This window comes from Phodopus roborovskii, unplaced genomic scaffold, assembly GCF_943737965.1.
Source record: "Phodopus roborovskii unplaced genomic scaffold, PHOROB, whole genome shotgun sequence".
In the NCBI taxonomy this organism is placed as follows: Eukaryota; Metazoa; Chordata; class Mammalia; order Rodentia; family Cricetidae; genus Phodopus; species Phodopus roborovskii.
In genome coordinates, this window is record NW_026126418.1 from 18655126 (window position 1) to 18671953 (window position 16828).

General features: G+C 34.6%; 1 protein-coding gene across 1 annotated transcript; it reads left to right on the forward strand.

The window, feature by feature from the left end:
* Positions 1 to 14092: 14092 nt before the first annotated feature.
* Positions 14093 to 15034, forward strand: LOC127222010 (olfactory receptor 5D18). Its single transcript, XM_051183930.1, has one exon. The coding sequence runs from the start codon at positions 14093 to 14095 to the stop codon at positions 15032 to 15034; it is 942 nt and encodes a 313-aa protein (XP_051039887.1).
* The last annotated feature ends 1794 nt before the right edge of the window (positions 15035 to 16828 follow it).

Consider the following 16828-nt stretch of genomic DNA (forward strand, 5'->3'; position numbering starts at 1 on the left):
ACAAAATCCTTGCAAAACAAAATATAAACAAAGCAATAAAACAGGAAGATCAATGGTACATCTCAATATAGGAGAAATTTTTTTGAACAAAAATTATTTGGAAAGAAGTTTAGTTGATATCTAGACATACACATGACTCTACTAGTAGCTCAACAGTTTGCAGGATCCTACTTGTAGAGAAAAGAAACTGACTCATACTCTTTCACTCATTAATGGGCATTTAATAAAATGGAGTCTAGTCACACAAGCCAGACATGTAAGTTTGTCGCCAGGAAGTAGATATTCTATGTTGCCACTTTTTATTTAGGCCAAAACTCACTCTAATAAGACTAAGTTCCTTAAATGTGGTTTTAACCAACTCTAGTTGTTCTTTCAAGGAGATGTAAGTTTATAGATTTTAATCCTTTACCTCCTACTTATACGTTTATTTTCATATTTATATATCAGCAGGGTAAAAGCAAGTATGGCCACTATAATCATACACACACACATTCACACACACACACACACACACATACTTATAGTTGAATATACTATATTAAATCCTAGATATTTAATAAGTATGTACTTTAATATATGGATATTTAATATTATATATTTAGTGACAGTAAATATATATAAAATAATAATATATGTATATGATCAATAATACTATAGTAGCCATTTTGATAACAAGCCAGGATCATAAAGAAAAGAACAAACTATATGCAGCTCCATTTTTTATCATTTCTGGGCTTAAAATTTGCTGTTGAAAAGGTAAGAGCATGTGCAAGTACATGGAGTCAAGAAGTTAGTGAAAACATAAACAGGACAACACTATTATAGAATTATCAGTGTAATAAATAGAAACAATATTAAAACATAATAGAAAAATATTTGGAGGATGTTGTAGGAAATTTGTACACTTTGTGAAGATGTATTGCTGTAATTGGTGTAATAGCCTGCATGGCCAATAACTAGACAGGAGGTATATGCAGGAATTCCTGGCAGAGAGGAAAAGTTGGAAGAATGGGAGAGTAGCCAGTCAGAACAGCTGTAGCAGGACGAGCAGAAGGAGAAGTAACAGCCATGACTCACATGCTAATATGTAGATTAATAGAAATGTGTTAATTTAAGTTACAAGAACTAGTTAGAAAAAAGCCTAAGCTATAAGCCAAACTTTCATAATCATTATTGTGTCTCTGTGTCATTATTTGTGGTCTAGTAGTCCAAATAAAAGGGCACAACTGCAGGATAACAATTTCAAAACTTAGACAACTGTAATTAAATTCAGAAAGAATGACAGTAGCACAAATGAAGAAATAATTCTTTAAGAAATAATTGCTGTCAGTTTTCTTGAACTGAAGAGGGCATCACTCCAAAAAGTCTTCTAGCACTAAAGAGGACATATTTTCTGTGCATGGTGGATGAAATGTAGAAAACAAAACAAAATGAAATATTTTCATCAAAAAAAATCAATGCAATTTATTGATTGGAGAATTTTTTGATAGCTGAATTCTTTACAGCAAATATATCTTAGAATGACAATAAAGATGCATATATTTTGGAATATTATAACTTCATATATAAATATTTAAATCAAGCTTTATATAATTTAAAAATAAAAATAAGGTGAACTTCTAATATGAAAAATAATTTCAGGGAGTTTTCCTAAAACTTAGTGACATTGATAAAAATTCTTATAAATGCAATAGAAACATTGAATTTCTGCCATAGAAAGATAAAAATATGTAGTGTTGTGACTGAAAATCCATATTTAATATGGTTTTTAATGAATAGGGAAACATAAGATGTCAAATGAATGCAACAAAGGAGGCATAATTTCATGTGTATGCAGGATGATTCTGATTGCCTTTCTTAAAAAGCAAAAGTGCTGCTAAAGAGCATGAGTGCAAAAATACCATTGAATGTCAGTTTTGAAAATGGTTGAAGCTTTTGTTAATCAAACATGTGTGACTTATACCTGTTTTTTATAGGCAAACCTTACATTTCAAGAAACAAAAGATAAAAATATTCAGCGATTTCACAGACACTTTAATGATTTAGAACTATTCACTGAAGTAGTAAAAAGGGATCATGTCCAGGCTGAAATTCTCTAGCGTCTGATCCCCTCTGGTCAGTACTTAACTGTAACGTCCACTGCATCATGAGTAAGTATGGTTTCTGAGTTGGCCTCATCCTTGATGGCTCATGATCTGCAATTTGTGCTAGAAAATACTTATGTCCTTGGTACATTGAATAGCCTATATTTGTTTGAAATCTCATTGCCTAATTAAAATCAGAAAAAAATGTTCACATGGTGATATAATAATGAGGAAATTATGTTAATTATATTGAATCAAAGATGCCTAGGATGTAATCTTATAAGGATGCCTGGGTTGATGAGGAATTGGAAAGTTTGGCACCAGATGAACAATGTCATCGGTACTGTAAAGGCAAAGACAGGAATACACAGATTCAAAAGTTCTTATAAAGGTTACATTGGTAATATTGTAAGAATTGAACCTTATACTAACTTAACATACCCAGAAAGTTAATCAGGATAGGAGGGAGTAGCCAAGGTAACTGTGATTATTTAATTCAACATGTTGTGAAGAAGGAATAAAGAGGAATACATGTTGATTAGCTCCCAGTTTGCCCTAAAGAGCCTTCTTGACCATTCATAGCTGAGATGAACAGGTATCAGGAAACCTAGAAAAAAAAATGATATCCCACTGAGTAACTTTGTACAATGCAAATAAAGTAAATAAAGGCAGTGTAAGTTTCTGCAAGAGTCAAATATCTTCTTCAGCTTATTCCTTTTACCGGCAGGAAAAAACATAAGCTAACTGGAGTGAATCTATAGTATAGGTCCTAGAATGAAAGCTTTGTGAAGTCAATCCATGTTCAATTAAGCCCAGTATAACAAAGCTGAGGTTAATACCAGCTCTCCTTATATACTGCCAAGTTTTCCAACTTAGTGCATTTTATATGCATCTAAAGTCATGTGTGAAATTATATTTGATGCCAACTCTGTGATATTTTGCATTTCTATCCATATGGTATGCCTAAATTAATTATTTTTGTTTTGTAGTCATTTACTGCAATATACAATGTGATTTTAATTTCCTTAAATTTATCATGTAACTTTAGTACATCCACTTTATAAAATGAATTCATAATAGTTACATTTCAAATAATGGTTAATATTGTTCACTTACTCTTATACAATGAACAAAAAGTTGGCATGCAGGGAGCTTTCAAGAACTAGGTGGCTGATGAGAATTTAAACTTGTGTTTTCAGGATCCAGATTTTAAAATCTAGAAATGATTAATTCAAGACCTGAAATCCAACTATCAAGTTGTAGCAAGTGGGCAATGCTATCAATGATGCATGAAACAAAGCTTTTCTAAGTATACCTTGTAGTATTTGAATAATCCAATTAAATGTATTAATATATGTAAAGAGAAATAATGGGTTAGACAAATGAAAAGATTGAACAGAACTTAAAATATAACAGGAAAAATGAAAAAATCCCCAATGTTAATAGCATAAGATTTAGTTTTTCCAAGTGAAACCCCCTTATACTGAGATTATTATACAAGGGCAACCAAAGGAAAATATATATGGAGGTTACTTCAGAAAATAAACTCTGTCTTATTATTCAAAGATGTACTTTGTTTTAATACAAGCCAGGATGTATCCCTGGTCCACAAAAGGACTTTGCGAACATATCCCCCATGGAGGGATAACTGCCTTAAACTAGAGACAGGAGAGAAGTCCTTTTGTGGACCAGGGATACATCCTGGCTCCTCTGTCTGAGGTCTTTTAGACTGCTCAGTCCTTCTGGCTAGGACCCACATTCAGGGGGGCCTGAGTCAGTCCCATGTTGGCTTCCCAGCTATCAGTCTAGTGGCCCTTAGCTCCTCCTTGTTCAGGTAAGCTGTCTGTATGTGTTTCTGCCACATGTTCTTGTCTTCTCCATCTGCATCTGGGTTCTAGTTCGACTCAGTGTTTATGTATGGGTGTTTGATCCTATTTTCAACAGGCATTAGTTGAGGACTCCATGGAGAAGTTAGTTGTTGATCTCACACTCCGGGAAGGGCATTTATGATAGCCTTTCCAAGGAAGCTGAGATTGTTAGTTGGGAGCAGTCTTGTAGTTCTCTAGACCTTTCTTTGTGTTCAATTTTATCTTCAAACCAATATTGGCTCCCTCTTTTGTGTTCTCTCTCTCTGTCTCTGTCTCTCTCTCTCTCTTTCCTATCTTCTATTCCTAACCAGGCTCAATTTTCCTGGTCGCACATGTTTTCCATTCCTCTCCCTCATTTTCTCCTACTTCTCTCTCCATTTGCTGCCCCCCCCCACTTCACCTGAGCTCTGGGGGACTTGTCCCTTCCCAGTTCTGTGAGGGACTTTATATGAAACTTTTAGAATACACCTTGTATTCTAGTTCGTCTGGTGATGTGAATTATAGGCTGGTGATCCTTTGATCTAGGTCTAAAATCCATATATGAGTGAGTACATACTGTGTTCCTCTTTTTTGTGACTGGGTTACCTCACTCAGGATGGTTTCTTCAAGTGCCATCGACTTGCCTGCGAATTTCAAGATACCATTATTTTTTTTCTGCAGAGTAGTATTCCATTGTATAGATGTGCCACATCTTCGTTAAGCATTCTTCAATTGAGGGGCATCTCGGTTGCTTCCAGGTTCTTGCTATTACAAAAATAGTACTGCTATGAACATAGTTGAACAGATGTCTTTGTTGCATGGATGTGGATCATTTGGGTATATGCCTAAGAGGGGGATTGCCGGGTCCTGTGGTAAACTAATTCCCATTTTCCTGAGGAACTGCCATACTGATCTCCAAAATGGCTGTATGAGTTTGCACTCCCACCAGCAGTGGAGGAGTGTTCCCATTTCTCCACATCCTCTCCAGCATAAGTTGTCATTGGTGTTTCTAATTTTAGCCATTCTGGCAGGGGTAAGATGGTATCTCAAAGTTGTTTTGATTTGCATTTCCCTGATAGCTAAGGATGTACAGCATTTTCTTAAGTGTCTTTCAGCCTTTTTGATTTCCTCTATTGAGAATTCTTTCTTCAGTTCTGTACCCCATTTTTAAATAGGGTTATTTGGTGTTTTGTTGACTAGTTTCTTGAGTTCTTTGTGTATTTTGGAGATCAGCCCTTTGTCGGATATAAGATTGCCAAAACAACCCTATACAATAAAAGAACATCAGGAGGCATCACCATTCCTGACTTTAAGCTCTACTACAGAGCTATAGTTCTGAAAACAGCCTGGTATTGGCATAAAAATAGACAGGTAGACCAATGGAATCGAATTGAAAATCCTGATATTAATCCACGCACCTATGAACACCTGATATTCGACAAAACAGCTAAAAATATACAATGGGGCAAGGACAGCAACTTCAACAAATGGTGCTGGCACAATTGGATGAGGGTGTGTAGAAGACTGCAGATAGACCCATGTCTGTCGCCATGAACAAAACTCAAGTCCAAATGGACCAAAGACCTCAACATCAATCCAGCCACATTGAACCTCTTAGAACAGAAAGTAGGAGATACCCTTGAACAAATTGGTATAGGAGACCACTTCTTGAACATAACTCCAGGAGCACAGACACTAAAAGAAACAATTAATAAATGGGACCTCTTCAAACTTAGAAGCTTCTGTAAGGCAAAGGACACAGTCGACAAGACCAAACGGCAGCCCACAGACTGGGAAAAGATTTTCACCAATTATTGGAACTCTTACATTCAAAAGTCACAAGCCTAAGAATTTAACCCAGAGCCAAAGTTATAAATTTACAGGTATATATCTACAAGCATAATGTAAAGCATCAACAAGATGTGTAGAATTAAAGAAGAAATAAATGAATAAAATTTGTTTGCTATCAAGGAGGAATGAAATATGAAAATGTTTAAATACTGGTTTTGTGTTCCATGTGCATTTAAAAATATTTATTTTATTATTTTACTTTAAGTGTATGAGTGTTTTGCTTGCCAGTTCACCCCATGTGATTCCTTTGGTGGAAGAAACTGACAAAGATTACATATGATTGTGAACCTCTATATGAGTTTTGGTACCTTATCCCAAGTCCAATGAAAGAACAATGCTCTTAACCACTGAGCAATTTCTTAAGGAGGCCTCAGTTGCATTCTTAAATGAATAAAGTCAAGATTTGGAAGATAGATTTTTTTCTATTAGTGAAAGTATCAAATAGAAATTATAATTCATAAAACAATCAAGAAAATATGATATAACATTTTATGAAATACTTTATTCAATAAATAATTATAGGCTAGAATTTCAAGAAAATGAGAGAAGTAGGTCTCAAAACTTGGAGAATTTAAGCACAAATATTTTACTCTCAACTTGATGTAGGAATTTCCTTGAAATAATGGCCCCAGTAATAAGTATCAATAAAAAAATAGAAATGGATATCTTTTACCTCAAAATATTCTGTAAATGACCAACAATAGGAGGCTTTCTCTGACCCACCACCCATCTCCTAAATAAATTACAGGGAGACTTGCTATTTATTACATGAGATATTGGCAGATAGTTTAAACTTTTATAACCAGCACTTATAACTTAAATCAACCCATTTTTATTAATTTGCTTTCTTCCTCATAGTGTTATTACCATTATACTACCCATGGTGCTTCCCATGAGTCCTAGGTGCTCCTCACAGCTCCACCTTTCTTTTTCCCAGTGTTCTCTCTACCCTAAATATCCTGCCTACCTATTGGCCATTAATCTTTAAACCAGATTTACACTTCTTCACAGTATACAAAATGATTATTCCACAAAAGTTCAATGTTTTCCCCTGAAACAGAACTCGAAGCACTTGGGATAACCAATGATGTTCAAAACTAGATGATGAAAGATGAATCTTGGGTAGTTAAATGTCAAACAGCTCATGACATAATATCAAAAAGATAAAAGTGGTGATTTAAATGGATAGAAATTAATAGCATATATATATATATATATATACACACACATATATATATATACATATTGTAGCTGATTAAAAAGGCCCAAGATATTCAAACATTTTATATAAAAATGCTAAATAAAGGTGTGAATAAATAAGCATTTGGTTACTACTAAATGATTCTATGTGGTGATTTCATTGTTATGAAAATAAAGAACAAAAATATTTATATTTCTCTTTTTTAATTGAAATCAATATATCATCATAGGGAATGAAAAGAGGAAGTTCAGAAGCAGTGAGTACATATAATAGAAACAAATGAGAAAGATTACATTTGAATTTCAAATAATAGATTATAATAATTATTTCTATGTGTAGTAAAATCAATTGATAAAACTGATTGATAATTTGAAAATATAATAATCAATCTTGACAATACCTTAATCAACAGATCAGAATGGATCAGGAAATATCAATTTCCATATATGTCCAGTTGACAAAGATTAATAAAGCTTGTTATAAAGAATATGTGCCAAAAGGGTCAAGACCAGGCTGGAGAAACCCACAGAAACTGCAAACCTGAACAAGGGGGAGCTCATGGACTCCAGTGTGATAGCTGGGAAACCAGCATATGATAGATCCAGATTACCTGAATGTGGTGTTATTTGGGAGGACTGGGCAGTCTATAGGGTCTCTGGTAATGGATCAGAATTTATCCCTAGTATAAGAATGGACTTTGGGAGCCCATTCCACATAGAGGGATGCTTGTAAGCCTAGACACATGGAGCAGTGCCTGAGCACTCCACATTGAAGACCTCACCCTCCCTAGGGAGCAGAAAGAGAATGGAATGGGGATTGGTGGAAGAACAGGGGAGGAGAGAGGGTGTAGGGACTAGTATTGACATATAAAACAAATGTTTCAAATTTAATGAAAAATAATAATTAAAAAAATAGTGCCACACAGAAATTTGCATATTAACTCAAATTTAAAAACACTTTATCTAGCTGTCTATTATAAAAGACCTTTTCAATTACCAAGCCAACACCAGATAAACCAACAAGACAGATTCCGAGTACAAATGGGCCACAAATGTTCTATCTTCTCTATTCCCCAATTTGATCCAAAACATACATTTGATCTCATGTACAAACCTTCTTGCAAACACCATTAGAAATCACATAATACAGTTACATAGTGCAAACTCGCTAGCTTTCGTAGCAGGTAAACTTTTAAGTACCTTGTTTATTCTCTGTACATTTTGTGAATGAACAAAATGTGTTTGTATGTTATCTGTTCCCTACTACCTCTTTTTAATTTCTACAGAACTTACCAACTTTCTCCATTAATAAGTCATATGTTTAAAAATTATTATTATTAGCTCACTGATTTAAATAAGATTAACATAGGATAAAGGGCATGGGGCTCGTTGAGCAAAGAAAGAAAAATCTACCAGTGGCTAAATTCCATGAGAAAGGTGATTTTCTTTTATTTAGTTTATATAATTTCCAATTATCTGAGTATAAAGTAAAGAGCTAGGCAAATTATGTGTACAAACATTAGGAAGGCAGCGTGACAACATTGACCATTTACTGTAACTAGTAGACTCCCATCAAGGGCCTATAATCTCAACATTCACGAGATTTTGAAAAAAAAAATTACTGTACTAATCATGCATGCAGAGCTGGATTAAAATCAAATCAAAAGTAGTTACCTCAAAACCCTCCTACCATTATTGCACTAATGAGAATAATTTCCTGGAAACTCAGTATTATAGTTTACAGAATATGGTGCAGAATAAAACCACTGATGTCTTTTCTTCCCTGGTAGCCATGTAGAACATTCCAGCATTATGAAACTATTTGAAAACAAATATGCTTGTACGTTAAAGAATACAAACCAAAACAACAATAAAACAGAAATTCTGTTTATACCTGTTTGAATAAATCATTTATTACTATATAAATGTAATTGACTGTGACCTTGTCTAACTTCTTTCTTAAAATTCTAGTAACAGTTTTTACAGCATTTTCAGAGAATAAGTACATGATAATATTTTTTTCTTTTTATTTTATTTATTTTTATATTTTACATATGGATTCCAGTTCTTTCTCCCTCCCTGCCTCCCTTACTCTCTCCAACGCCCCATGATCACCCTCCCATCCCATTACCCTCAACCCCCCCCCACACACACACACACTCCAAAGGGAGAGTGATGCCTTTCAGGAGGGATCAACAAAATCTGTCAAGTCATTTGGAGTAGGGACTAGACCCTCCCTCCTGCCTCTAGGTTAAGGGAGTATCCTTCCATGGGGAATGTGCTCCCAATGTCTTTTTGTGCTCCAGGGATGCATCCTTGCCTAGGCCTTTTAACTGAGTCCCATGTTCAGGGGGTCTGAGTCAGTCCAATGCTGGTTTCCCAGCTCTCAGTCTGGGGCTCTATTAGCTCCCCTTTGTTCAGTTCAGCTGTTTCTGTAACCTGGTCTTGTCTCCATTTTCTTATTACTCCTCCCTCTCTGCATCTGGATTTCAGTTTGGCTCAGTGTTTAGCTGTGGGTATCTGCTTTTGTTTCCATCAGCTACTAGGTGAGGACTCTATGATGGTGGATAACTTTATCATCAATCTCATTATTATGGAAGGGGACTTAAGGTAGGCTTTCCACTTTTGCTCAGATAGTTAGTTGGGATCATCCGTGTAGGTCTCTGGACATTGCTCTACAGTCAGTTTTCTCTTCAAACGTATAATGGTTCCCTTTTTATGACCCCTCTCTCTCTCTCTCTCTCTCTCTCTCTCTCTCTCTCTCTCTCTCTCTCTCTCTCTCTCTCCCTCCATCCTTCTCTCTGTCTTTTCTCATCTAGTCCTCCCCTGCATCAATCTTTCTGCCCCACATGCTTTCCTCTCCTCCCTTTCTCTTTCTCCTAGCTTTCTCTCCACTCACTGCCCCGCTCACTCCAAATAAGCTTAGGAGATCTTGTTCCTTTCCCCTTCTGTGAGGGACCGTGTATGAATCTCTTAGGTTCCTCTTTGTATCATAGTTTCTCTGGCAGTGTGAATTATAGGCCAGTGATGCTTTGTTCTATATCTAAAATCCATATTCTGATCTTTTTGTGACTGGGTTAACTCATTCAAGATGGTTTCTTCAAGTTCCATCCATTTGCCTGCAAATTTCAAGATTCCATTGTCTTTTCTGCTGAATAGCATTCCATTGTTTTCTTATGTTTGTTTGTTGGTTTTTGTTGTTGTTTTGTTTGTTTTTTTCCCCAACGATTAGTACTTCATTGTGTAAATGTACACTTTCTTTATCCATTCTTCAGTTGAGGGACATTTAGGTTGCTTCTAGGTTCTTGCTATTACAAATAATGCTGCTGTGGACATAGTTGAACAGATGTTTTTGTTGCATGGATGTGGATTATTTGTATATATATGCCTAAGAGTGGGATTGTCAGGTCCTGTGATAGACTGATTCCCATTTTCCCGAGAAACCTTCATACTGATCTCCAAAATGGCTGTACATGTTTCCATGTGGAGAAAGGAGTATTTCCTTTCTCCACATCCTCTCCAGCATAAGCTGTCATTGTTGTTTCTGATTATACCCATTCTGCAAGGAGTAAAATAGTATCTCTGATTTGTTTTGATTTGCATTTCCCTCATGGCTAAGGATGATAAACATTTTATTAAGTGTCTTTCAGCTATTTTGCATCCCTCTGTTGAGAATTACCCCCTTTTTAATGCTGTTACTTGGTGTTATGGTGACTAGTTTCTTGTGTTCTTTGTTTATTTTGGAGATCAGCTGTCAGTTGTGGGGTTGGTGAAGATCTTTTCCCAGTCTGTGGGCTGATGTTTGGTCTTGTAAGCTTGTCCTTTACCTTACAGAAGCTTCTCAGTTTTAGGAGGTACCATTCATTAATTGTAGATCTCAGTGTCTGTGCTACTGGTATTATGTTCAGGGAGCGGTCTCCTGCACCAATTTGTTCAAGTCCCACTTTCTCTTCTGTGTGGTTCAGTGTAGGTGGATTTATGTTGAGGACTTCGATCCTCTGGACTTAATTTTTGTACATGGCGATAGACACAGGTCTATCTGCAGTCTTCTACATATCATCATCCAGTTGTCCCAGAACCATTTCTTGAAGATGCTTTCTGTCTTCCATTGTATAATTTTAGTGGTTTTGTCAAAAATCAGGTGTTTGTAGGTGTGTGGGTGAATATCAGAAATTTTGACTTTCCTTTGGTCTGCCTGTCTACTTTTGTGCCAATACAATGCTGTTTTCAGGACTATAGCTCTATAGTAGAGTTTGAAAACAGGGATGGAGATGCTTTGATGTTTCTTTACTGTACAGGATTGTTTTGACTATCCTGTATCTTTAGTTCTTCTATATAAAGTTGAGTATTATCCTTTCAAGATCTGTGAAGAATTGTGATATGATTTTGATGGGGATTGCATTGAGTCTGTAGATTGCTTTTGACAAATTTTGTCATTTTTACTGTGTTTATACTACCTATCCAAGAGCATGGGAGACCTTTCCATTTTCTATTATCTTCTTTAATATTTTTTTTTCTTTAAAGACACAAAGTTCTTGCTATATAGGTCTTTCACGTGTTTGGTTAGCTTTATCCCAAGATATTTTATGTTGTTTGTGGCTATTGTAAATTGTGATACTTCTCAGATTATTTTTCAACCCCTTTATAGTCTGCATATTGTAGTACTACTGATTTTCTTTTAGTTAATTTGTATCCTGCTAATTTACTGTTGGTGTTTTTCAGCTGTAAGAGTTCCCTGGTAGAGATCGTACAGTCACTTAAGTAAACTATCATATTATCTGCAAGTGGTGAAAGTTTGACTTCTTCCTTTCCAATTTGGATCCCCTTCATCTCCTTTTGCTCTTATTGCTCTACCTAGAACTTCAAGTATAATATGGAATACTTTATTGTTAAAAACACAATGACTTGATACTAGAAAGAAATTAGGAGTGTGGAGTAACTTTGTTTAATTTTGAAAGGGTACTTTTAATTTTTCTTTTAATAGACATATGATATATTGACATTAAATTGCTATTCAATTAAGTGACATTCAAAATTGATTTTGGTGGATTATGTTCTTACTGAATAACTGGTGAATTTTGTTTTATTCCAGTAAATAGAAAGTATCATTCAACATTTAACAAATATTTATGAATTATTAATCCATATAGTAACTTGATAAACTAAATAATGAAATTCATACTATTGTAAACATGTGTCTTCTTACAAGGGAAAAAAACTATGCAATAAGTACAATGAAAATTAATTTAAAAGCTATGTTTCAAATATGTTCAGTAATGTCTACCAATATTCATACTACATTTTATTTATGAGCTGTCTCTAACTATGATCTAATTTGCTTCCACAATTGTATCTGAGTGGTGATTAATTTTAATTGTTTGTTTCTTGATCTCAAGAGAATTTACCAAGAGTCTCTAAAGATGCTTTCCTTTCTTCACAATTGTAACAAGAAATTAGAAGACTCCTGATGCTATTCTCAAAAAGTAAAGGCCGTGCCTTTATCCTTTGCAAGTTGGTTTCTAAATTCTAGACATAAATATTTATGGAAACTCAGCATTCATGAGTAGAATAGTTCTTAAATGTCTTGTGAATGAGCCAGAACCACTAGGTACAGTGTTTCTGTAAAACTTTGCTTTTGCTTTTGGATCCCTGGCCTAGGTAAGTACCTTAAGAATTCTATGGAACTTGTGCCTTTGGTAGAAAAAAGAACAGCTTGTGAGAATGTGAAACTTTCATTTTTATAAGATTTTGAAAATAATTCAAGGACAAGTTCTCAGACATTTATGCAAGGCAAAATAAATATCATCTAATAAAAACAATAAAAAGGAAGAATAAGGTTACAAAAATAAAATTAATATAACAGGAAAGAGCTTAACTTTTTCAAAATATTGAAAATCTCACTAAAGAAAATAAACAGAAAATGTGAGTTACTTTGAAAAATATAGCAAGACTTAACAAACATCTGATATGTCATTAATTCTTTGAGAATTCCATATGCTATATTTGCTACCCCTCACATACACTAGGTCCTTCCCCTTCTTAGTAATTCAATTTTTTATCATTTTTTTCAATGCATACTTTGACTTTTTTGAAATAGGAGCATGACTTTTGCTTCATTTTTGTAAGGTTGAAAATCACACATTTAGAAACAATATTGCCTTAATATTGCCTATAATTACTTATTTTTCTTGAGGGGATGCCTAGGAACTACTGTGTGGCTAAAATTTTATTACTATAGGTATTCAAGAAAGAACAGTCTGCACAGTAGTTTATTAACTGTGTTTTGCATTCAGGAAATGAATTCAATGATTATTTTGTATATGTGGCTTTTTTTTTTTAGTCATCAAATGTACTCAGATAATCTTTCTATATCAAAGGTAACACAAGGAAAAAATGGACTAGGTGACAAATTTATAGCATATGGAGACACACATTAAATATAAAGAATAGAGAAAAGGCCCCTTTATAACAGGAATGCAACAACTATTGCATAGAGGACAGTTTTAGTTCCTTCATGAGTGAAATATTAGGCTACTGTTATAAAGGGAAAATATGAACTATAAATCAAAATGTAAATAATATGCTTTGTAAAAGAAAGTAAAATTCCCTTTATTTGAGTGAGGGAATCTGTACTAAATCACTGAAAAAATAGACATTACAAGATAAGATGTCATAACTGTTGTAACTTCAAACATTGTAATACAGGATGCATAACATAATTACTTTATATATTCCTGGGATATTGTTGTTGGTAATAAGGCTGAGATAGCCAGTCATGATGGTACTTTAGGCTTCGCTTCTGTGAGCATAAAATAATACAATACTACTGAAAGTTGAATGTACATATTTGATTTGAAATAGCCTCAAGTCAATCCATATCTCCCAATTTAAGTAATTATCATGATTTTCTTTTATTTAAGAGGCTATAATTTATTCATTTTAATTTTAAGTATCTTACAACAGTTGATATTTTAATAATATGCAAAAGCCTTATTATAAGTACAGTAACTTTGAAATATGCTTTTTCCTCCAAGCTATGAGAAACAAGCTGGTTATGACTTCACATTCTATTTTATTTCCAGGTATTCTAGATTCTTTCAAACAGAAGCTATGTCTCTGTCAGATGGAAATAAGAGTGGGGCCATTTTCACCCTCTTGGGCTTCTCAGATTATCCAGAATTGAAAGTCCCTCTTTTCTTGGTATTTCTCACCATTTATAGTATCACAGTGATAGGCAATCTTGGCATGATTCTCATCATCAAAATTAACCCCAAACTGCACACACCCATGTACTTTTTCCTCAGTCACCTCTCCTTTGTGGATTTCTGTTACTCCTCTATTGTTGCCCCAAAGATGCTTGTAAATCTATTTATAATAGACAGAACCATATCATTTTTAGGATGTTTGGTGCAATTCTTTTTTTTCTGTACTTTTGTGGTAACTGAATCATTTTTACTAGGCATGATGGCATATGACAGGTTTGTGGCCATCTGTAATCCTCTTCTCTACACAGTAGCCATGTCTCAGAGTCTGTGTGCAATGCTGGTGTTAGGATCCTATGCTTGGGGGGTAGTATGTTCCTTGATACTGACTTGTTCTGCCTTGAATTTATCTTTTCATGGTTTCAACATGATCAACCACTTTTTCTGTGAGTTCTCCTCACTCCTTTCACTTTCATGCTCTGATACATCAGTCAGTCAACTATTGCTTTTTATTTTTGCTACTTTTAATGAAGTCAGCACACTCCTTATCATCCTCTTGTCCTATGTGCTCATTGTTGTTACTATTCTGAAGATGAATTCAGCCAGTGGACGCCACAAAGCCTTCTCCACTTGTGCTTCCCACCTGACAGCCATAACCATCTTTCATGGAACAATCCTGTTCCTTTACTGTGTTCCTAACTCGAAGAACTCCAGACACACAGTCAAAGTGGCCTCTGTGTTCTACACAGTGGTGATTCCCATGCTGAATCCCCTGATCTACAGTCTGAGAAATAAGGATGTCAAGGACACAGTAAGAAAAATAATAGACACTAAAATCTTTTCTTCTTAAGCATATTATGTCACTGTGAAATTTATGTAACATGTGTCAATAAAGGTTGACTTAATGGGTCCTATTAAAATGAATGTAGTTACTATTACACAATTGGGTTTTTTCCAAGAGAATAAACTTGACTTTTGTAGTTTATGAAAAATGAAAGAAGTCTCTTTGCTTTTATTGTAATAGGTTGAAAGGTTATTTAAGAACATACTTGGTTAAGAATTTTTAATTTCTTGATTTTTGTTCTCACTCAATATTTGATGACAATTAATTAGAAAATATTACAGATCTCAAAAGAGCTAGAAGGGTGATATTTAATGTCATGCACTCACTTTGAAGTAATAGTAGAAGTTGCAGGTAAAATATATGATTTATTCAATATTTATCGGCAACAACAGAAAATACCTTATAAACTGTACAAAAGTATGGATCAAAAGTGAAATGTAACTTTAAAAAGATTTATCAATTTATTTCATATGTGATGTGTAAACATGAACACCCTTTAAAAATATTTGTTATTTCTTCATAGAAAATTTTATAAAATTATAAATGTATTTTGAGCATATCTATTCCAAGACCCCATCTCTAACTACTTCTAGGGTACTCCAAAGCATCTCCCTCACAACTTCAGGCTTCCTACTTGTTTTGCAAAGTATATAGAGGTCCATTAGTAGTCTCATATTGTCAAGGATGAATGCCATCCAACTGGAGCATGAGCAATGCACCAGGAAACAGACACTTGAATAAAAATTACACTTCCTCTCCCAGGAGCGATTACTATCTAATAATTTGTTAGTGAAGTGACTTCACATACTCCTACCACATCCATGTTTAAATGGTAAGCACTTTGACAGTAACTAGACTTGCTACAAATGCAAGAGCTTAATGTCCTTTCAAATTGTGAATAATTCACAAAATACTCTGTGTATATTAAAGGAAATATTGAAATAACAGCCACTTAAATGGGATAAGGTTGTACAGCAGTTTACTCTGATTTCAAATATGCCTTCAAAAAAGGAGGAGATTAATGAGACTCAAGTAGTAAATAAAATGTTATATGTCTCTAAAGAAGAAACTTGGAAGATTCTGCAAGACACTTTCAAGCTTTATAGAGAAAAGTAAACATTTGTTTGGATATAAAACTCTTAAAAGTCTTGAGTAGATTCTTGAACATGTAAAGTGAGTAATGGCAAAGAGTGCCAGAGCAGCAGCTTTGCTGAGTCTTCCCCAGAACTAGCTTGGGCTTTTCAGGAATGAAGCTACTTCTGAGGCATTCCTATACATGTAAGCAAAAAGAGAAAATTCATCCTTGAGGCAAGGAGGGAAGAAGGGAAGGACGGAGAGAGGGATGGAGGGAAATAGGAAGGGAGAGAGGGAGAGAAGAAGATAGGGAGGAAGGGAAGGATGGACGGAGGGAGAATGGAAAGGAGGGAGGGAGGGAGAGAGGAAGGGAGAGAGGAAGAAAGGTTCCTAATGCTGAGTTACCATGTTGTGACAGATAGTTTCAAAATCATTTCTGGTTAAAAAAAATCCATGTGTTACAAAGCAAACATTTCTTCCCACATTCTGCACATGCAGACTAATTTGTATATAATATATAACACATATACACAAAACACACAAAATGTGATACCACTTTGGGACAATAAAGTCTTTATTGAATGCCTGGCACAGAATTGCATTCTTAACTTTTGATTATATTTATGCTATTTTCTCTTAAATAAATTATATTTTTTACATGATGGTTCTACAAAAATATCACTCTTTTCACAGTGGCCAATTTAAAACAAGCAAACAAAAAAGCAA

Bases quoted from the DNA above. Each gene is read 5' to 3' on its own strand.
- LOC127222010 (XM_051183930.1), top strand. From the start codon at position 14,093: ATGTCTCTGTCAGATGGAAATAAGAGTGGGGCCATTTTCACCCTCTTG.